We start from the raw sequence: 23,289 nt of genomic DNA, 5'->3' as shown, positions 1-23,289 counted from the left end.
CCCTAGAGGTGGTCTGCAGGGAGGGCTGAAATATGGCCAAACACAACCCCATCAGTGCTACTTATCACAGTTCAGCAGAGATGGAAACAGCTAATTACTCTCTCTCTCTCTCTCTCTCTCTCTCTCTCTCTCTCTCTCTCTCTCTGTGTGTGTGTGTGTGTGTGTGTGTGTATGCAGATACAGATCCCTGGATCCCAAACACCACCCCAGCTAATCCCAAAAGTACTTGATAAAGCCAACAGCAGTGTGGAGAGGATTCGTGTGCCACTGACGGACTCTTGGAGTTGGGCATGATGACCTCAGGCTCATGTGCAGCTGTTTCACAATTGATACTGTTTCCTAAATGAAATGGGAAATGAATGGAATGTGACGTCCACATTTAACCCGGCAATGAACACACACACACACACACACACACACACACTGGGGCACTAGGGGCTATGAACACACACTCAGAGCAGCAGGCAGCTATCCCTGGTCCCCGGGGAGCAATTGTGTGTTTGGTGCATATCTCAGCCATGGATTGTGGGAGGAGGACAGTGCTCTTCCTTCACTCTCATCGCTCCCAATTTTCCTGCCGGTCGAGGGAATCAAACCAACGACCTTTCAACCCTAAGCCCTTTCCTCTAACCATTAGGCTGCGGCTCCCCACACAGCAGTCAGCATCAGTCTGAACTCGTCCCCAAAAAGACATGGAGCTTTTGAATATTTACCTCGGTGTGTTTTCTTTGTTTACGGAAGAGCAAATGTGAAAATGATGACAAATTGCAGCATTGTATGCACTGTGTGTGTGTGTGTGTGTGTGTGTGTGTGTGTGTGTGTAACATGTGGCTTTGATCAGGTCTCTGTTTGTTTGGAAACGGATCCTGGTCGACTGAAGTGTTTCTAAGGAGGTGAGCTCACTCTGTTCAAACTGGAGAGAATTAAAGACACACTCTCTCTCTCTCTCTTTCTCTCTCTCTCTCTCTCACACACACACACACACACACACACAAATATCTTATCACTCTTACACACACACACACACACACAAGCATGTGTTTGTGTTTTTATATCTCATCAGGACACAAGGTAGTGTATAAGTCCTATATGTAGCAAGTAGCCATTATTACCAATTTCAGCCACAAGATTAAAACCACTGTCAAGCTGAATAAATATCACTTACTGTCTGCTTACTATGACACCTGTGAAAAGTGGGATACATCCCGCAACGAGTGAACAGTGAGTGAAGTTGATGTTGGAAGTAAAAATTGGTGCTGGTTGTAATGCTTTGGTCAGAGATGGTCCAAAATTGTCTTGCGGGGTGTTCCTGGATACAGCGGTTACCCTCAGAGCAGTCAGTGCACACACATGCCCCTGTATTCACTGCTGGCTCTGGCCTTTATCAGCAGAATACAAGGTGCTGACATCCATTCTCCAAGTCTCAATCCAATCACATATCTCTGGGATGATTGGGTAAAACCAGTCAGACACCTGGAACAGGAACTGAAGGATTTGCTGTTGACGGTTTGATATCTGACTCAAACCGTCAACAGCTATCGGATCAGAGCTGTTTTGGTAGCTAAGAAAGACCACCTACCTGTACCCACACATCAGCTCCTCTGCACATACAGGACCACTTCATAGTTCTACAATTACAGTTCCTCTGCATACATTCTGATCCCCATTTCTTTGCTTCAGTGATTAGGACCCCCACAGAGCAGATGTAATTTGGGCGGTGGATCATTATCAGAGCTGCAGTGACACTGACGTGGTGGTGGTGTGTTAGTGTGTGCTGTGCTGGTATGAGTGGATCAGACACAGCAGTGCTGATCAAGTTTTTCAACACTGTCCACTCTGTTAGACAGAGACAGTAGCTCTGTGTGTTGGTCTTCCTCTGGTCAGTGACACAGGACGCTGTCGACTGGGCGTTTTTGGTTGGTGGACTGTTCCCGGTCCAGCAGTGACACTGAGGGGTTTAAAAACTTTACACACACACTAACACACCACCACCACGTCAGTGTCACTGCAGTACTGAGAATGATCCACCACCCGAGTCATACCTGCTCTGTGGGGGTCCTGATCATTGAGTCTTAACCCATTGATTGTACACACACAGACACACACACACACACACGTTTCATTGGGACCCAATAAAGCAGCAAAAACCTGCCCTGGCACATACACTTAGCTACAGGACACAGCTTTGTTGCCCACAAGGTTAGAAAGCGGTAAAAATAGCTACAGGTAAGAGCCACCATTTCCTGTTTCAGGGGATTATTCGAGTCTAAATAAGAGCAGAACTTTACTGCACTCTGCTATTCACATTAGCTCTGAGAATCAGAGGAAATAACGGGGAAACGACAGGCATCCCCTGGACTGCGGATCAGATAACACACTGACCACCGTCCGTCACAGAGGAGGAGGCCGCTCATTCCCGCTGGAGACTAATCGCTCCATCAGATGTTTAATTCAATTTAAGATCCTTAAATTTAGCATGTTTCCTCCCAGCACGAGTCTCAGGCAGCCAAGGAAACTTGTTTATCACTATTTGTCTTGGCAGGAAATGTGTTTTGCTTTCAGAATCAATACAAATACACACAGAGAAAGTGGCTGCGAGAATTTGGTTGTATTTATGCTCATAAATATTAATAGTAAGGTCAGGTGTTGGAAATAAGAGCTCCATCACTCCAGAGAACAGAGTTCCACTTCTCCACCGTCCTTTTTTGGACCACACGGATTCGGATATTTTTAAAAACTGAAAATTTCCTCACTGTTTTTGAAATAATAACACGGTCCAGACAAATCCAAACATTGTTGCATTATCGTGTTAGTCCAGCAGGGGGCCATAGGACCTCTTACGAGACTTCCACGAAATATGAGAGAAACACAGATGTTTAGTCCCAAATCCATACTCCCTATGTAGTGCACTACGCAGATCATGAAATTACTGAATCGCTCATGACGTGTGAAATCAGTTTTTCTGAAATCTGCATAATATTTGCAGAAATAATTGTGTACGTAGAGTAGTTTCAAATATCCCGCCCAAGGCCGGCACGAGAGACGTAAGAGCAGGGTAGGCCTAAAGTGCACTGGCTGGAGGTGGAATAAAAAAGTAGTGACGTTCAACAAGTAGTTTTCGGAAAGCTAAGTGAAAAAATGAGGGGGATGTGAAAGTGAGAGAAAAAAACGGAGTGTGAGAGAAAGAGTGATAAAGAGAAAATGAATACAAAAGTGATTTTCCCGGACAGAGAGAGAGAGAGAGAGAGAGAGAGAGAGAGAGAGAGAGAGAGGGAGAGAGAGTGTGGGAGGGTCATTCTGCTCCGGCCGTATTGTCAGCATGACAGTTGGCAGATATCTTCCGTTGTAGGAAATGCTGAAGGCAAATAGAGACCAGCTGCTGCATCGGGTCCGAAAGCGTCAGTTTAATATCACTGTCCAAATACTTCTCACTCACAAACACAGAGAAAACAAGGTCCTGCGGATCTGTTGATCTGATCTGCTCAATGTGTTAAGCCGACTTGTTGATTTCAGTACAGCAATAAACAGAGGTGGGTAGAGCGGCTGAAATCAATACTCAAGAAAAAGTATCGATACTTGCTGAGGTGCATGGTAACTGTTCATTTACTTGAGTACAGTCGTGGCCAGAAGTTTTGAGAATGGCACAAACTTTGGCTTTCACAGTGTTGTTTTAGAACCTTTGGTCAGATGTTTATTTGGTATAATGAAGTTCAATTATAAGCATTCCATACATTTATTTGGGTTTTTAATTGACGAATACATCCAGTTTAAACAAAGACTTAATATTTACAGTGTTGACCCTTCTGCAGTTCACCTCTGCATGCTGGATATTAGCTTCTGGGCAAAATCTTGAGTGATGGCAACCCATTCTTCCCTGATCAGTGCTTGGAGTTGATTGGAGTTTCTGGGTTTTTGTTTGTCCACCGTCTTTTTGAGGATTGTCCACAGGTTCTCAATGGGATTAAGATCTGGGGAGTTTCCAACCCGTGGCCCCAAAATGTCAATGTTTTGTTCACTTGGTTATCACTTTTGCCTTTTGACATGGTGCTCCGTCACGTTGGACAAACCATTGTTCATCTCCGAATTGTTCCTGGGTCGTTGGGAGTCTTTGCCCTTGGACGATGTTTTGATATCATTCCTTATTCATGGCAGTGATCAATTTTGAGCGAACCCACTCCCTTGGATAAGAAGCAACCTCACATATGAATCATTGCAGGATGCTTCACTGTTGGCATGACCCAGGACTCATGGTAGTCTGAAGAAAGCTTCATCAGAGAAAATAACTTTACTCCAGTCTCTTGCCCTTCTTGACACCAAACCGTCCTCCAAAATCTTTCATCTCACTGTGCACTCACACCTGCACTCTGCCATTCCTGAGCAAGCTCTGCACTGGTGGCGACCCGATCTCGTAGCTGCATCCCCTTTAGGAAACGTTCCTGATGCTTGCTTGACTTTCTTGGGCACTCTGAAGCCTACTTCACTTCAATTGAAACCCTCTCCTTGAAGTTCTCGATGATTCAATAAATGGTTGATTGGGGTGCTATCTTACAAGCAGCAGTGTCCTTGCCTGTGAAACCCTTATGATGCAATGCAATGATGACTGCACGTGTTTCCTTGGAGGTAACCATGGTTAACAGATGAAAATTTAAAAGCACCACTACCCTTTTAAAGCAACCAGTCTGCTCTTTTAATCAGCATGACAAAGTGATATCAGCTGTCTTGTCCTCATTAGCCTTAGCCTTTGAGCTAACGAGATCGTCATGGAAATGATGTTAGCAGGCCGTTTTGTAGGGCTGAATTAGAGTGGCTGGAATGCAGTAATCTTTGTGATAAGATTATTTTCATGACAAGAGGACTTGAGAGTCCTTACCCCTGGCAAAATGGAGTGGGAGGGCTAAGAGGTGGGGGCAGGTGGTGAAAAGGGACTGAGCATTACTCAAATACCTGAAATCCATGCTCAGGTAAAGGTATCAGTATTTCCCAAACTTGATAGTAACTGACTGTATTTATTAAATTATTTACTTACTATTATTATTTATTTACTCAAGAAGCTAAACTCTATGCTTAAGTAGATATATTTGTTACTTTTCCTCAGGAACCTGAAACCTTTACTCATCTAAATCTATTGTGATGTCACCGGAAGCAGGAAATGAGACAGAGCCATTATTGTGCTTTAAAAGGTCACAGGGGCAAAGGAAGCAATCAGCAGCAATTTGAGCTTCTCCCAGCTTCTTCCTTGTGTGGTGAGAGCCGAGGGAGCCTTGTCCACTTTTCTACCAAGAGGGTGGATACCCCCTTGCTACACACCATCCACACAACAACAAACATAAATAAACTCACCACAAAACACACACAGCTACTCCACAGAACAACAGTATTAACCCTTAAACATTTTTTAAATTTCCTTAAACAGTCGCTGAGCATGCTGGGAGCTCCACCATGAGTTCTCCAGCCCCTCCCCTACTGGGCGCTACCACAGTATTCTTACTTGCTGCTGTGTTTGCTAAAATACATTTTCTCAATTACCTTTAGCTACGTAGCTAAGCCAAGTACAATTATTTTTATTTGAATTAGATACCATAGTGACAAAAACCTGATTGGTCGATATCCATCAGCCACTTCAAGACTCTACCCTTATTATTTTAACCAAAGAAGGCTTTAAATACATCAATGTGCAAATGTTACAAGTTCTCACAGAGTTGAAATACAAATTAAATTACAGATTGAAAATACCTACTGGTTTCCAAAAGTCTGGTTTCCATAAAGACTGCACCTTACAAGTTAATCATGAATTTATGTTCAGCCCCGGCTTATGAAGTCAGTTTTCAACTTACTACACAGTAATTGAGTCTGATATTTATGTCACAGACTTGTGAGTGTGAGGGAATGAAGTGTGTGCCCACATCTTGGCCCTTACAGTTTAAGAAGTTAACAAACACACTTACACACACCCACACTCACACACCCCATCATGACGACCATTTGCGTCAATCCTTGCCCCCCCTTTCCCCACGGTTTATGAATGCGAGCTGTGGGATGATAGACAGCTGGGAGGGAGACGGCAGAAAGAAAAGACGTGTGAATTCCTCCAGTAAACACGTGCAGCATTTTTTTCCTGGTGCCATGACAACACAAGCATCTCTTGGTTGAGTATTGAAGCACAGCGCTGAGGGCCGGACTGGGACCCTGAACGCTCCAGGACGGACCCCTCCCCTCATCACTCCTGCACACAGCTGCCACTTTTACACCCCTCCTACTGCCTCATGGGAAAAGGAGCTTCGGCCAGAACTTTTGTGTGTGTGTGTGTGTGTGTGTGTGTGTGTGTGTGTGTGTGTGTGTGTGTGTGTGTGTGTGTGTGAGAGAGAGAGAGAGAGAGAGAAACAGAAAGTGACTCTGGTTATTATGCTTTACTTGTGTGAGCACAAATGAAAAAGTGTGTGATTACGTGTGAAGAAACAGTGTGATCACATGTGGAAAAAGTGTGATCACACATGACCCTTATGTCACCAAGCTTGTCGCCAAGTGTTGCTTAGAGGGCTATAGAGCCCCCAGCACTGGCCTTTGGAGCAGTTTATTAATGTTTGAGTACTGCACCCAGGCCTCACTATGCTTTTTGTAGCTGAAAGCAATCAAATTCTCACATCTAGGGTAAAGCTTTTTCAAAGGAGGCTGTTACTGCAGCATAACAGGGGTCAGTGCCTACTTGTACAACAATACAACAACAACACACACACACACACGCACACACACAGATTATCCACATGTAAACTGACCATAACCCTTACCCTAAACTTAACCCTAATCTCACACAAACCTAACACACACATTCACCTTAAATTATAATTCATTCATTCATTATCTGTAACCCTTATCCAATACAGGGTCGCGGTGGGTCCACAGCCTACCTGGGATCATTGGGCACAAGGCAAAATTGGCACAAAAGGGCACAAATTTTAATGAGTTTCTATAATGAAGTCCCCACAATGTGTGTGTGTTTCAGATTCATCTGAAAAATCTGTTTACACACACACACACACACACACTGTTATAAAAAAAATCCACCCATATATTTCATGCTCAATTGCATTGGCGTCCAGGGGCTGGGTCTGCAGTCCAAGTACTGACCCCTCCCTAAAGTCCGCACCGGTCCAGCTGGGCAGAAGGGCCTGAGAACTGATGCTCTAGGCCTGGAGCTGGACTGTCCAGGCTGGGCAGGGCACTGCTATGGCAAGAATGATCACACACCTAAAATATCCACCCACTCACAGACCCTCAACGCTCTGGGACTAAAGATCTCCCTTTTGGAGCATAGAATTCATTTGAACAAACTAGAATTATTCACTTTGGGTCTTTAATAATGCTGGCTATTTTTCTTTGATTGTTATTGTGATTATTACTATTATTATTATTATTATTATTATTATTATTATTATTATCTTTACTTCCCTAGAGAGAGGGCAAGACACAGGCAGATGGAGAGAGACAGACAGGGGGGGGGGGAGTGGATGTGTTGGCGATGTTCCAGCTCCTGGGGGCTGTATGGAAGGAAAAAAGCACAGCGGCGAGAGAGAGAGAGAGAAAGAGAGAGAGTGAGAGAGAGAGAGAGAGAGAGAGAGAGAGAGAGAGAGAGAGAGAGAGAGAGAGAGAGAGAGAGAGAGAGAGAGATTTGGGCGAGCGAGCAGAGAATGTGTGTCAGCGCCAGAACTCAAATTACTCTCTGATCACTGACATTTCACAAATGTGGCACCACTTCATTAACTTCATCTGATCGGCTTTACCTCACAGAGCTTCATTACTGCTGCCCTTCAATGCTCCTCCTAATGCAGCAGGACTGCCCCCGTTACATTTACAGCCCGAGGTCACCGTGCCTAATGCCAAGTGTTGACTAGAGGGGTAAGAAACCCTCCAGCATCGCCCCATTCACTGCCACTGATGAGCTGGAGTGTTGTTTGTGATCCAGAACTAAACATCCAACATCACTAGCTACATTTCTGCCAGCTGAATGTCATCAAATCTTCACAGCAATGTTCCAGTATCTAGTGCAAAGCCTTTTTAGGATCGTAGACGTTGCTCCGTCTGCAAATGGGGAGACAAAGTCCATAATAATACTCTTGGATTTAGAAGAAATATTATGGCGCTTTTGCACCGCATCATACCTGCTCGACTGGGCTCGGCTCGGCTCTTCTCGCTGTTTGGAACCTGCTTGGTTTTTGTTGCCGGTGACATCACAGAACACCATCTCTCATTGGAAAAGTGATGTTTGGAAATCACAACTGCGACTGTAAAATTTAACAATGTTTACTCACTGTGCATCTCTCTGACCAATACTCTATAAAATTATACATCACAGTTTACTCCCTACTAAATATTGACTAAAATAGTACCCTATTCCAGTTAACAGATTTAGCTAATCAAAAGGCAAAAAAGCAGAGTAGAGCCTAGTCGAGTAGGCACCATGCAGTGGAAAAGACCATTAAATGTGCCACAAACTCTTATGGAAACTGGTATGCTACTCAGCCTGAATGACCCTGCAGAGTGACCAGCCAAACCAGCCGTTTTTATTAAGGCTAATAATTTTCTTTCTCATTCACGAATGCAGTGAGTCTTTCACCAAGGGCACAAGGATATCTCTGTGTCTCTGTCGCCTGAACAGAAGCTGACCGCAGACGGACATTGGTAAAAACACTCTTGTAGGTAGAGGAGTGCACTGGGATGGAGATACTGTGTGAAATTCTCTGTGTTTTTTCTGTGGAGCGTGACTAAGTTTCCACACCCCGTCCAGGGATGAGGCATTGACGTGGACATTCCGACACCTTACCGAGTAAGTGCGAGAATTAGCCAGGAGTGTTCGGGCTGGTGCATGAATCATTGCGACGACCAGAGATTCACTGCGGGAACTGCTCATTATCCTTGTTTTGTCTTCATTACGTTTGTTTCATATGGAGGACCCAAGGTGTGAAGCTTGGTTTTGATTTATGAATGAACACTCACTGGCCAGAATATGATTTCTGCATTGACCAGTAGAATGGGACATTCTGGAGCAGATGTACATGAGTCTAAGCTTAAATATACATCCAGAACGAATCGTTCCTTGATAGTACGTGACCCTCCTGTTGTTTGAGTCTGACTGCAGTCAAATCCTAACAACGATACTCCAATATCTCTTAAAGGTGATATTCGCAATTGTAATAATAAAAAACCCCACATTTTCTTTGCATGCTTGAAACCAGTCTAATGTGTTTATGAGGCCCCAGTGTCAGTAAAAAAAAAACAGTGTCTTGGTACGGTATGCTAGGCTATGCTAGGCAAAAAAGACAAGTCCTGCTCCACAGGTCCATAATATTGACTTATTTTTGTGGATATATTTCCAAATTCAGGAGACGAGTAAATGCATGAAAATAAACAGACTACAAAACTAAACATATTGTGTTACAAATGAGTTTTTGTGGAAGTTCAAACTTCAAGTTAAACTTCAACCACAGTCAAACAAGATACGTTGTTTTTTTAATCCAAACATGTCATTCCACATTAAAAGACGACGAGCTTCTTAACATAAACAAACCAAAGAGAACTGCAGTTGCCCACAATCCCCAATTCCCTTTAAAAAAGAGGGTTCTTTAGTAAAGGTCACAATTCTACTTCAAACCACTGGTTCTGTGTAGAACCATCTGCATTATGAATGTGTATAATGTTGGTTGGTACTATACAGAACCCTTTTCAAAAAGGTGCAACATAGAACCATATTGAAACTAGAAGAACCCTCTTTTTGAAGAGTGTAGTCCTGTAGAAGAGTGTAGTGTAGATGCTATAACATCAGCAATGGGGAACAAACGACATTGGTACTCTTGATTTCCAATAACAGGGGACAAGTGGGTGTCTACTGAGGCCAGAACCTGACCAATGTACAGGGTGAAAGACAAATTATACGTAACAATAATGTAGAATTGTTTACCTACACAGAGGAGCACGTTGGTGTTTCTAATATAGCGGCCAGCAGCCTGCAGAAATCAATAAAACACAACTGTGATCACTGATCTACATCACAATAACCAATAGACATAGACGTGACTCAGCAAATCAAACCTTATAGCATGACCTGGTCAAAAATACTTCAGAAAACCTCTGAAAAACGAAAGATGGCAGTGATTTTTTCTCTCCGTTGGGGTGGACATTCTTCAGTGGGAGCTCAGAGTATATGGGCCACATAAAAATGACAAAGAATTCTACGGTGACAGCTCAGGATCTGCGGCCATCTCTTGCACTAGATACTCACAAGAGTTGAGCTCATGGGAGGTTACCACAGAGGAAATCTGTGGTAAAAATTAAAAAGTAAACAGAAACATAAGCCAAGAAAATACCATGGTACCAAGGGCCAGTGGTTGGTAAAGTACAATGTACAAAATGTTACATTTAAAGATAACAAAACACTATTTTCCAAAACCAAAACCTCTTTCCATCTGCGAAGTATGGCGGACGAGGTTATGTACCAGAGTATATTAGGGTCCCCACTGGTGCGCAGTGACAGAATACAAACTAAAACGTGGTAGAAACAGTCAAAATCCACTACATTTTGATTAGCTTCTGCAGTTTTGTGCTTGTGTCTGCAGTCTGCCTTCACAACTCAAGAAAGATTAAGATGACCACAGAAGCTATCACAACAATCAGAACTTTCTTTCCATGGTGGAATCACGGAGATGAAGTTATGCACGCTTAAAACGAATTGTCATGTGCTGCCATCTGGTGGTTGACAGCAGTAGGACACTGTAAATGCCAGGACATTTATAAAAGATGTAAATTGCCACAGTCGATCTATTTTAATAAATAATAATAATACATTGCACAAAGGATCATTGTTTTTATTTATTTTACATTAAATGGGGCTTGATGCTTATAATGACTATGCCCTTAATAAGAGCTAACTGCTATGCTAACTGTGGGGATGTTATGAACAGTGAATCTAAACTGCATGAGTAAAATTCTCCTATATAAGTAAAAAAGTCCCGCAGCTTAAAGTAAAGAAGAGTAATTATGGATTGGAAGAAGAGTTGTGGCTTCTCGTGATTTAGCGTATTATAAAAACGAGCAAGGATAAAATTCCACAATTATAAGAAATGGCAGAACAATTAGAATGCAAGTCACAATTATGAGGTAGTCATTCATAATTAAAATGAACTAGGAACACTATATAAGTACAAAAGACACATATTTCTGCGCATATTTTATTTGTAGTTCAGTCAACTTCACAATGCTAATGTTGTCTCCGAGAACAAGGCATGCTGTTTTGTGCAAAAGATCCACAGCCCCATTCGTTCCACAGCTCCCAGTGTGAGAAATGTGGCATGATGAACGTTGTATAATACTTAGGAGACAGCAAAAGAAATCCAGCTTGACAATTGATTAACAAACAGAAGTATTGTACTAACGTTGAGGGCCGAATGCAACTTAACTTACACTTTCCTTTAGTGATTATCGTAAAGGGTACTGTACAGCAATTTACCTTTAGAATAACATTAGTATGATTTAGCCCTTTTTTGATACAGTACATAATGTCCACAGAAGTCTTTGTTTGGCTCCTTAATAAATGTAAATGTATACTACCAGTCCATACACATCTCAAAAGCAGTGAAACTCTAGCTAGCTGTACCTTGAACTGCTGTGGTAAACTAGCTGTTGGGGTATATTAGCTAGCTGTGTCTGTTATGCTAAGAATCTCTAAATTAATACAATGTAGAAATAAGGAATTTTGCATCTAGGCCATTTTTCTCTTTAGGTAAAATGAACGTACAAAGAGATGTAGTGTAATAAATGATAATTTATGGTGAAATCTCAGTTTGGAATGAATTTATTTACCTCATTAGCATTCAGTTTTAGCATAGAGAAAAACAGCTTAGATGCAGGTTTCCTGTGGTCATGAGGCTGACTAAAGATTTAGACCTTTTATTAAGTAACAGACAATACTGAATTATCAGTATAATATCAACATAAATAAATTAACATTTACAAAATAAATACAAATAAAGCCATTGCAGTCAGGGATTAATGTGAGGACATTATTTCGCACTGTGAGAGCAAGTTTGGTTGCATTCTCTGTTGTCTGTGGATAAACAAAAATCTGTAAACATGAAAATATATCTTCCAGTGATTCCACATTCTACACCATCGGTTCAAATGGGCAATTTTAAGATTATTTATGGAACAATGAGTGTTCGCATTTAAGCCAAAATATCCCTGGGTGTTGTTGTTTATTTTCTTTTTTTTTTTACCCTAAGAACTTGCCAAAAATGCTTACATTACGATTCACAGCTGTTTATGGCTCTGGAAGATTGTATGATTATTTACTGATCTCAAACTCAAGAGGACATTTTTCCATTCTCTATATTTTTGTCTTGTCTACCTCTCCCAAAAAAGACAAAGTGCAGTTTTTCAAAGAAACAATTGCAATCTATTTTTCCTTTGATCTGTTCATTTTCCGCAGGATTCAGCCAAAGGATGGCTTTTTAACCCACGGTGTTCTGCCTACGCAGTCCAACAGCTTCTCTATAAAGGCTCAGCTTAGCTTTCACATCACACACTGTAGAACTATTTTATATTTTCTATTGGAGGGTAGCAACCCAAAAACGAATCAAGTTGGAGCCAATACTAATGCTATGAAATCAAAAGCTCAGCTATGTAAAAGAATACTCCAGCATTTTTCAACCTAATCTCTATAAGCAATAATTATGTTTATCCAACTTTCTCCTTTATTATCATTCTCCTTTACTTCATTAACAATCTCTTAACCTCTGAGGAAGCTTCACACTAAATGTTGAATAATTCCTCTGAAGATTTGATAGAATTCAGTCTCAAGAAACTTGTGGGATCAGGTACTAATGGCAGTTCTGGATCACCACACTAACTCACCCCGAACATACTGGATGGTAGAGAAGATGAGTTTGAAAAATGCAACAATACTCCTTTCATTTTCAACATAATTATGACATGGTAGAACTTGCACATAAACAAAAGAAACAAATACACCCATACAGGCCCTTTATAAAACACTATAACCCTCTTAAAACCCTCCATAACTCAACTGAAAACAAGCATGTAAACCAGAGCGAAGGCTCAGCCTGGGTTTCCTGCCAGTCTCTGAGTCACCACTTCTCTGTACATGATGGAGATGTAGATAAAGAGGAGGAGGATGACGAAGAAGTCGTCCATGAAGCCCAGCAGGCCGAAGAGAGCCTCGGGGATGAAGTCCAGAGGAGAGGCCAGGTAGGTGAGCGCCCCCACCAGGCACAGCAGTATACGGATGCGGAACATCCAGAATAAGCCTCCCACGGAAAACATCTCCCTGAAGGCGTGACGCAGGAGAGTGGGGACATCTCGCAAACGGTCCAGCAGCTGTGGGACACAGGGTGTTAAAAGAGCTTTCAAATCACTGTAAGCCACAGATGACACGATTGATTAATCTCGACTCTCACAGTAGCATTAGGTAGCCAGTAGCATGTGATTAAGAAAAGCTAACGTACAGGATGGTTTCATTTGATATCTGTCAAAAAATCAGGGGTTAAAGAGTGAACTTCGGGCCAATCACATTTCTTATTTTTACCCCTACCTCTCATTTTCAAGTGTCATCTTGCCCTTTGGAACTGAGACGAAAAGTGTAGTGGTTAAAATCCTCCCCTACGAAATTGGGACAACCCCAAAAGAACCTGATATGTCATCAGCAGGCAGTTCTGTCAGTCTGCAGTGATATCAGAAGCACTACTCTACCACAAACTCGCTGCCGGATTTAAGATTTATTAGAGCATCATACGCCTTCAGAGGCATTTGACTATCATATTTCATCACCACTCCTAACTCTTCTTTAATATGAAGCTGAATTCAATTCTATTTGGTAGATTTTTTTTATAAACTTACAGTAGCCTCAGGCGCCAGAATGTAATTCCTTCACCATTTCGGGTGGAACTGGAAATTTACAAGGTAGCTACTGAGATGTTAGCGTATTACTAGCCATGTTTTAGACTTATTATTAATTAAATTGTCATGATATATTGAAACTACATTAAACTAAAATAAGTAATCAAATTATTGTTATACTAGTTTTTAAAAGGAGAGTATACGGACTTCCTTGGTCACTTAGCATCTACTCGGAGATTCACATGGCATTCATAACCCTCCATGAGAAGTTTGCCTCTGAAAAATCTCAGTTTCAAGGGTCACGTCTTCGCTCTAACCCAACACTTCGCCCTACCCCTCTATCCCAGTGAGAATTGAGTCACTCTACCCCTAAGCAAAATGGAGGCGTAAGGCTAAGTGGTGAAACCGACTTGAAGTCTATTAGACATTTCTATACTAGCAGCAGTAGTGTGAGAAGCCTCAGCTATGACAGCAGATAAGACGAGCGTGGATGTTGATTTCTGGCAGATATGATCAGTAACTGACTTACAGATCTGGGCTGCCCCGAGAACCTGCGGTTGTAGTCATTAACGTCCGTAAGAATAAGATCTGGGTCCAACTGCCCGTCCAGGGTCTCTGCACTCTGCCCAGTGTCTTGAAAAAGGGGGAACAGCAGAGTTACCTAGCAGGAGCACAAAAATACAAGAGGTCAAACTGGGACATGGTTGGTTAATCCAACATTAGGCTCCACACCAAGTGCAATGCTCAGTCTTTCAGTTACTATTTCATAAGAAGCAAGCTTGGGTATGTCTTGTAATGATGTAATGACTCTTCTTACCATTTGTCTACAAATGGGACAGTTTATGGCCCCAAGCCAAGTGCCGTAGCGCCAGTATGCAATAATACAGGAACCTGTGGAAGACATATGAGGAAGAATTGAGACCATTTGGAGAATAGTAATATAGGCTTATGATTCTGAACTCTCTCTATTACAGAATGAAAGCTGCAAGCTAGTGTTAGATTTAGACAACATCTACAACTACTTGAAAATGTACTTTAGTATATGTCAACATTTCATATCAACTAGACTTGCGCAAAGCAATGCTTGTTTAATAAACATATTCCATCCCTTTTCCACTTGTGAACACAGTTCTGGTCTTAATGAAATGTCTGTGATCTGCTTTGGTCAAAATACCACAAGGATCCAACATCATAGCAGCAACCCACCATCAAAACAGCCAGTTTCAGCACCTGTTCCTTTAAATGTGAATGAGCCACTCATAGGTCACCTGACCCCGTGCACACATTAGTGAAGGGAGAGGAGCAGAAGCGCTGGTCTTTAGCTGTTCTCCATTCTCGTTTTTTCCGTTTTAACTCAGTACTCATTTCTGAGCACTTGTTGTGAATCTTTTGCTCCATTTAACCTTGTCTTTGTGCTCTGACATAGACATGAGTCCAGCTCTGTGATTGGAGAGCCTTGGACGAGGAGGCAGGACAGACCTAATGTCTCTGCACATGATGTAAGAAGCAGGGCAAAATCAGAATGGCTCATTTTATCCCAGGTTTCTATACTTAGGCAGCCCAAAAAAACTGACTCGTGGTCATATATCAGTGTGTCCCCTTTGAGATTCATTCATTTATCTTTAAGGTCAAGTGAATGGGACCGACCCCCGTACCACAGAACAGATGTCCGCAGTTAGTCTCTACTGGGAGGACAGCCTGCTGCAGACACACTGGACAGGACATGTCTGAGTAGTACTGATGCCTCGGCTCGGAAGTGGTCTCCTAAGAGAAAGACAATACGCTATTATAGAAATAGAATTAGAGCAGTTCAAAGTCTCAGGTTATCACTAGTTTATTAAAAAATAGGCTGTGCCAGAATTTGGGAATGCAGTGTCTGACTCTGATGTGGTTTCCTACCTCCTCCAAAAGTTAAATACAGCAGTTTCTTCAGTGCCGAGCACAGATTAGCAAAGACAGAGGCCCTATTCTCCATATTACAGCTCAGATCTCATATTACACAATGATTTTAAAGCTGTAATTTTATCGTAAAATTACTACCTAGTGTTGATTTTAATTAAAAACCCAGGGCCCACTACTGAAGACTAATGCAACACATGCTTGTCCACGCAATACAAGTTGAGCATGTGGAAATGGAGAATGTCACTGACCTGTTCGGTTTGGAGTTGCTGTCGAACAGCTTGAACGTGCTCCTGATTCTCTGGGTGGATTCGCAGCTGCTCATTTCTGAAATGAGAAAACGGTTTGCAGTGGACTGACTGTTTATATATAAACATAATGGAGCGTATGTAGGAGGAAGTACGGCGCTCACCTGCAGAGCAGAGTGGCCAGTCCTCCCAGAAACGTCACACTGAGGACCACCACAACTAGGACCTGGTTACTGACGCCTTCAATAAGGGTGTCCTCATCTTGTATCAAACGATTCGGATCCAAGCAGTCGTTGCTTTCCATTCCACCTTCTCATAGCCTGCGCTTCTCAGGATCACAGTAGAGGGCGCTACATTAAGAGTAAACAAGTTTATTAATGAATATAGAGCACAAAAGCTTACAGGTTATAAAAATAGATCATATTTAAGCAGAGTAGTATCAGAGATTAAGACATTGGAATAAGGGTTGGCTGAATAATGTAGGTCTTGGTTTAATATCTAAATAACTTTAATTAAAAATATTACTGTTCTGTTTTGTTCAATAATTCTCAGTTAAATTCTGAGGAGTGGAATGCATAGGTAAACATTTTAACATTACTGCAGCATTAAGTTTTCGTGTTAATAAACTTAAGTGCCCATATCACAGAATCAAAGATGCAGACATATGTAAATGAGCTCAGTTCTGATAGGCTGCCATGCCAAATGTTTCGTCCTACTGCTGTGCGTTCCACAAAGCAGGGTTTCTCAGTTAAGTCTGATAACTTAAACCTCATATCAAATGTGTCGTAGAGGAAAAGACATCAGGGACATTTCTAGTGGACAGTGATCAACTCTTGAAACAGTCTCTTGAATTTCTTAGGTAGCCAGTGTGAGCATTGTCCAATGGGAATGTTCTCCAGCTTGGGACAGGTTTTAATTTGTGCTGAAGTTATGTGACTAAACTGAGAAATCCCCCACAGCAGGTTAGAGGCTAACTGCTGCAGACTGATAAGCAATATTCGTGACGTCACAATACACTTTTGCGTGTGCAAAAATACACTTCAGCAATGTTCCTACTACTTCAAACACTTAATATAAAACAGGGATTTTTCATGATTGGGGCGCTTTAAAATGTTTTAGAAGACAGCAAGTTAGAAAGCTAATGGAGGCCACTATACTAGCTACCGTTATTTCATAAAAACTACACTGGTACTGCAGCTAATGCAACGACGACAACTTATTCTACTACTGATACTAACAATATAAACATATATTCAGTTGTTAAAAATAATAACATACTTGTTTAGTTGTAGTAAAAACAGTAAGCCTGTGCTGTTTTTAAGGTGGAATTATTATCGACTAACAAGCTCAAAGAGCACACGACTCAAGTATTCTGAGCATATTTCATACAACATTCACACGCGAATTAATAACTTACATAATTTAATATAAGTCCGATTGTCAGAGGGAATTAAACACATTTAATACGTTAAATAAGCAGCTGCACCCTTTTCTGCAGGCAACTCCTTTCCGCATCCTTATTCAGGCCCAACGTTTTAAGGGCGATGTTTCAGATTTCTCCATACTCCCTGTGCCCTACTCCCTGTGCCCTACTCCCTGTGCCCTACTCCCTACCGAGTGCAAATCCTAAAGTTTAAACCGTAATAACGTCAAAAGCACTGTTGCTGTCACAAATAAAACAAAAAAAAAAGCGAGCATAAACCCAAAACATGATTGAGTGTTTATGCTGTAGCATAAAATAAATCATATTTAAATGTTCATTTAAGCGGATGTGCTCTTATGTTTATTTGTTCAATAAAAAATAAATAAAAAAGCAACCAACCAAGCAAAAACAAACAAAAAACAAAACAAAACATGTAATTCGACATGTAATTTCCAAACCTTCATTCTAAAGTGCACTGAATACTGCACATGTTGCAGGCTTAGTGCACTACAGAGGGTGGAGTATGGAGGGAGACTGAGAGTTCATTTGGAACAGACTCGACGGTGTGGTCGCCTTTCACTTTGAACAGACATGTAGTGTAGAGTATTAGTTTAATTATTAACGTTGTGTATTATTAACAGTTCCTGAATGAAATCCTTTATTACAATGGCGAATGATATGAGAGCGAAAACCCGTAGTTGTTGTTTAAATGTGTGAATATGAATCAGGCGTTTAGGTGTGTCGGTTTCTGCAGGGTGGCAGTGTGAGGACCTCGGCGGAGGGTAGCGCAGCGTTAGCAGAGACTGAACCGGCTCCGTGTGTCTCCGCGTTTCTCTTCATTTATAACCGGGACTATTCTGTTTAACCCAGGGTAAATTCGGTCTTGAGGGCGGCCGGAGTCGAAGGAACAGAACCGGGAGGCAGTTAAAGCGCCTTCTCGCTGTGTTTTAAAGGCCGGGCTAATTTTCCGCCGCCGACTGTTGTCTGTTGTTGTTTTCTAAGGTGGAATTCTACAGATTCACGCCACGGATAAAACCCCAAATCCACGTTGTTTCTGGATAAAACCGAGGTTGTGGATTAATTCCCCCGAGAGCTGAGATGAGTGCCGTTGTTCTGGAGTCTGTGGACCGAGTGGAGCTGTGTGAGAGTCTGTTAACATGGGTGAGAAACCACGATAAATCCACCTTCACCAATATATTTATATATTTATATACACGTTTCAGCTGCTGACATCCCTTCAAAACAAATGTGGCCGCGAGCAAGACTTAATAAAGCTTGGAAACAACTTAATAAGACGCGTGAGTGATATATTTAATACGTGGGAACGACTTAATTAGGTGTGGGAATAGAGGTAATTTGAAATCTCCTTCATAAATGTTATTGATTTCTTCACAGTTCTTATTTAGTTGTTCCCTCCGTGGACGTAACGTTCCTGCACAGTTTGTTTAAGATGTGGACCGTCTGTCTAATGTGTGGGAACTACTCATTAAGTCACGGGAATGAGATATTTAAATATTAGTTAGTCCCCACTCACAGGCCTCCGTACCTTTCCTTTTATTTGAATTAATCAGTTAAGGTGGCATTGTATGGTAAATCTGTCCACCTTAACTGGAGTGTTCCTTTTGTCTCAAAAAAATACTTTATTTATTTATTTTTTACACATTCACCCTTTTGCAAACAGTCTAACACTGAAGCTGAAGCCGAAATGGTTTATTAAAAAAATTATTTTGATGGTTCATGTTTCTATTAGTAACCGTATTATTTCAAATACAAAGTTTTTTTTTCTGGTAAAACGTGCCCTGATGTCTGGTTTCGTCAGTGAGAGCCAGCAGGAATGCAAAAAAACTGTATATTAACTAATAACCTATCATTTTAAAACATTAGCTTATAATAATCTTATCAACGTCCGGTTACTGAAGTGAAGTGGGTTCTGATGTGCTTTTCATTGTGCCCATTTCCCTGGATTTGTTTAGTGTCGTTTTAGCTCAGTTCGTATCGGCTCTACTTTGTTTTCCCCTCTTTTACGGTCCGTACCCATTTTAAAAGCATATTTACTGTCCTTTCTGCCCCTTCCTGTGCTGGTGTTATGTGTAAAGGTGTGTTTCAGAGCTGTCTGACGGGCTGATTCTCTGACTGAGAGTGGGCCGCCCAAACCGCTGATGTGTCGGCCGTTTTCAAAGGTCTTTTAACAGAGAGCTGTGTAGCCAGTGTGCGAGACATCTGTCCAGCTGTTACAGTGGAGGAGCATGGATGAGGGATGCCTGTGGCTGATTGTTTACAGTTCTGCCACCTGAAAAGAGCCTCCGATTTTGATTGCAGCTCAAATCGGATGAAGAAACCCCATTCTATTCAGTAGAAATGAGAGGAATGTAAACAGAGATGGAGTCTATTTTGGAGTTTCTAGCTGTAACGTTCATTCCACAGCCCCTATATAAATGTTAGTGTACAAAAAACCCCTTTGTGATGTCATAATAAAACTGATGTATTTCCATATATCCACCTAGGCAACAGACAGCACTTTATAACTTCAGCGTGGATGGGTGGAGCTAAAGACAGATTCAGCACTGCTTTCCGGCACAATTCAGAGCAGCCAATCAGAGTAGAGGCAATTTGCATGGCACAGTAACAAAGACTGCCTACTGGGATGTTTCTGTTTGTACTTCTCTCTAGCCACCCCCTTGTGTGATAGCCATCTGTGAGGGACTTACCTTAGCATCACTAGTACTGACCCTCATTAACATTCACGCTTGAATTGAATTGTAACAGCTGTCCACTTAGGGTCAGAGGGGTCAGTCCTCCTCTGGGTCATGTGCTATAGCTGGGCTGTTGGTACCTGGTTCAGAGAAACCTGAGTCTACCCAGCAGGCAATGTGTGATTACATCATCTCAAGTAGCGTCAGTTCTGAAGGAGATTGGGGGGTGGGGGGTGGATGGGGGCTGAGCTTTAAACTCTGCTCTCTATATTCTTCCAGAGGGTACATAGTTTAGCGAGGGGAGTTACAAAACACTCTGATGTTGTCAAGTCATGAAGCAAGAGTCCTGAAAGGGAGACTGGATATATATCAGCAAAATGTAGAGCATCTCAATCAATCCCATATTATCTGTTTAACTGGTTAAAATAACCATACAATTACACATGAGCAACCTGTTAGCAACAGGGTAACTAATGGTGATCTAGCCAATAACAGGTGAAATACACTGGTGCAGCTTGTGTATTTATACAAGGGTCTTTTTATAGTGGTAGGGGCATATTTGTACCACTGTATTCCTCCTGTAACAGTGATCAGTTGTTGCTGATTCTCAATCATTAGTCACCAGCGAGACCAGTAAGTCTACTATCAAACATAAGCAGTCTTATATTACGTCAGCTCTTCACAGTGTGCACCAATGTCACATTTCCCCTGCAGGGTACCTACTACACTTCAGTTTTGGTGCCTGTTACAGGAGGACAGTACTGTGAAATGTAATCAGCAAGCTTTGGAAATCATAACAATGGCGGCTGTAACCTTAAATGTTGTTTACTCATTACATATTCATGTGTTGTTGGTGTTGTTTTTTGGGGCAGAACACATATCTGTGCATCAGTTCAGACAGATCTTTCTTGTTGCACTGTCCAGCTCTCACTGGACTCTTTTTTCGGCCACTGATCCATGGAGCATTTGAACCCTTTCAAAATCTATAACATAATTTCACATGCTGCAATTGTGAGTCGCATAAAAAAAAAAAAATGTGATCTCTGCAGGCGCTTGGACTTTTTACAAATGGCAAGAATTAGTGCTGGATGTCTGCAATTCATCGTGATTGATGACTCTCTTTGGCCAATCAGCACACTGCAAGGTTTTCACGTCATGTTGAGTCCCTACTCGGTTTGCTTAGTTGGCCTCGAATGAGCAGGTACTAAGAAAGTTCCAGGTATTAGATTTACCTGATAGAAAAGCAATATGTTAGTCGCGCCAAGTTGAGTTGAGTAGGCACCACACAGTGGAAAAGTGCCGTAATAGTCTACACCAAGAGCAGCTTGTCAGCCACATGGAACAAAGCATGGGTGTAGCTGTGATTATAACAGGAAGGATCTCTTTCTCTGTGCCTTCAAAACATAGTGCACTAGACTAACGCTTAAGAGCTGTAAACTGGCAGGAAGAGAAGCAGATGCTTCTGAGACAGCAAATACCTGCAAAGAAATACAGGCCTGAACACATCACACCATCACCACTGATGACACACTGCTGACGCTGTCATTACAGGGAGGCTCTGGGATGAAGTAGGGAGCTGGTGTCATCGTGACAAGGGGAAAAGTTGATGTTAACTGATGACTGTTATGAATGTCATGTGAAGCTGCTTTGTGATAAGGCTAAATCTTCTGCAAAAATTCTGCATTTTTTTTATTAGCTTTACACACAATTATTCTAAAATAATTGCAAAGAATTACAGATAGAATGTTTTAAACACAATTATACATTTGTGAGCACATAACTGATATTAAAACGACTTCTTTTCATTTTTATTTCTTACAAAAGGCTTATTTCCCATAAATGTTATGTGCTTTAAAATGCTGGTGCACACAGCAGCTTTCTGAGCTTGTAGCAGTAGGTGAAGGAGGTGCGGCGCTGTATTAAACAGTGTTTTAAGTCTATAATGCGAAGAACAGCCACGTTGTTTTCCTTCAGCGGTGCGTTTTCTTCTATTTTGTCGTCACAGAATTCTCACTTTGTTTCTCTCTATTTTTGCCTCTGGATTTAGTCCTTGTGGGTTCAGGAGTATTTCATGGACTTGGTCTTTGCTTGTTTTTCTCATTTTTCGCTTTACCCTCTTTAATAATAAAGTTCACACTACTCACATCTGAGGGCGGCACGGTGGCGCAGCAGGTAGTGTCGCAGTCACATAGCTCCATGGACCTGGAGGTTGTGGGTTCGATTCCCGCTCCTGGTGACTGTCTGTGAGGAGTTGGTGTGTTCTCCCAGTGTTCCTGCCTTGCGCCCAATGATTCCTGTTAGGCTCTGGACCCACTGCGACCCTGAACTGGATAATGGTTACAGATAATGAATGAATGAATGAACTACTCACGTTTGTCTCTGTCCTTTACTTACGTCTAGAAAGCAGCTGGAACCACGGTTCTAGATTACGCTGGACAGTTTTTAATCTTTGGGATTATGTCATTGACCAGCACAGTGGCACTGCATCTACCTTCGCTGCCAGAGATCTCCAGGGTCCTGGGGTTTTGTCCAATACTTGCCTCTGATCAATGTCAGTTTGATGTGTTCTCCCTGTGTCTGCATTGGTTTCCTCGCACCATCCAAGAACACACATTCATAGGTGGATTGGCAGTGCAACAGTGTCCACAGGTGTGAGTGTGTTTCAGCCTTGTACCCACTGGTTTTGTGCAGATCCTGAACATGCCACTACCCTGATACGATGAACCGGTTTTAGGAAATGAATGAATGAATGAATGATAAATCCCAGGATCAAGGTATAAGAGTCATTTTAAATATCTATAGTCAAAATTAATGCTGGTAATTTGTCTTCACCATGTTACAATGCAGTGTGTGATGGAATGTAATATTTTACTAGTAGTTTCTCTGTATCCACAAGCCCTGTTTAATATTAATAGAAAGCCTGTGCCCATGTTTGTGGAAAATGAGATTGACAAGAAAGTGCAGATAAATCATCTTTCCCAGGAAATACTAGGTTTTGTTTGTGTACAGTGTGTATACTGAAGAACGCTTGGTGTGAAGCCGTTAAAGGTTAGACACCATGTCTCCGTAGACTCACAAGACAGGTTTGAGAAGGAGATGCTAGTGGAGCACAGCCAGATTACTG

General features: G+C 41.8%; 2 protein-coding genes across 8 annotated transcripts in view; one reads left to right on the top strand and one right to left on the bottom strand.

The window, feature by feature from the left end:
* Positions 1 to 12,746: 12,746 nt before the first annotated feature.
* rnf170 (ring finger protein 170) lies at positions 12,747 to 19,804 on the bottom strand. 5 transcript variants are annotated; one of them, XM_066651705.1, is made up of 7 exons: positions 19,763 to 19,804; positions 16,214 to 16,399; positions 16,053 to 16,128; positions 15,558 to 15,666; positions 14,720 to 14,793; positions 14,432 to 14,563; positions 12,747 to 13,383 (listed from the first exon to the last, which is right to left on the bottom strand). In XM_066651705.1, exons 2-7 carry the CDS (start codon positions 16,351 to 16,353, stop codon positions 13,105 to 13,107), a joined length of 810 nt encoding a protein of 269 aa, XP_066507802.1. In that variant the 5' UTR covers positions 16,354 to 16,399; positions 19,763 to 19,804; the 3' UTR covers positions 12,747 to 13,104. The 5 variants fall into 5 exon arrangements, with proteins under 5 accessions (XP_066507802.1, XP_066507780.1, XP_066507789.1 ...); XM_066651683.1 differs by lacking the exon at positions 19,763 to 19,804 and adding an exon at positions 17,931 to 18,210; XM_066651692.1 differs by lacking the exon at positions 19,763 to 19,804 and adding an exon at positions 17,536 to 17,601.
* The window catches only part of hook3 (hook microtubule-tethering protein 3), a 37,117-nt gene continuing 32,060 nt past the window's right edge, over positions 18,233 to 23,289 (top strand). For 2 of the 3 annotated variants that reach the window (XM_066651656.1, XM_066651648.1), the window contains exon 1: positions 18,233 to 18,633. In XM_066651656.1, the coding sequence (XP_066507753.1) occupies positions 18,571 to 18,633 (63 nt within the window). In that variant the 5' untranslated portion in view covers positions 18,233 to 18,570. The remainder of the gene's footprint in view (positions 18,634 to 23,289) is intronic. The other variant, XM_066651663.1, reaches the window with a different exon arrangement.

This window comes from Hoplias malabaricus, chromosome 2 (assembly GCF_029633855.1).
Source record: "Hoplias malabaricus isolate fHopMal1 chromosome 2, fHopMal1.hap1, whole genome shotgun sequence".
NCBI classification, from domain to species: Eukaryota; Metazoa; Chordata; class Actinopteri; order Characiformes; family Erythrinidae; genus Hoplias; species Hoplias malabaricus.
The sequence above is the reverse complement of the archived record's forward strand: the minus strand, read 5'-3'. Positions and strand labels throughout refer to the sequence as shown.

Bases quoted from the DNA above. Each gene is read 5' to 3' on its own strand.
- rnf170 (XM_066651705.1), bottom strand. From the start codon at position 16,353: ATGGAAAGCAACGACTGCTTGGATCCGAATCGTTTGATACAAGATGAG. The intron at 16,129-16,213 runs GTGAGCGCCGTA...TTCTCATTTCAG, and splicing joins CTGGCCACTCTGCTCTGCAG to AAATGAGCAGCTGCGAATCC. The intron at 14,564-14,719 runs GTAAGAAGAGTC...TGCTCCTGCTAG, and splicing joins GTCCCATTTGTAGACAAATG to GTAACTCTGCTGTTCCCCCT.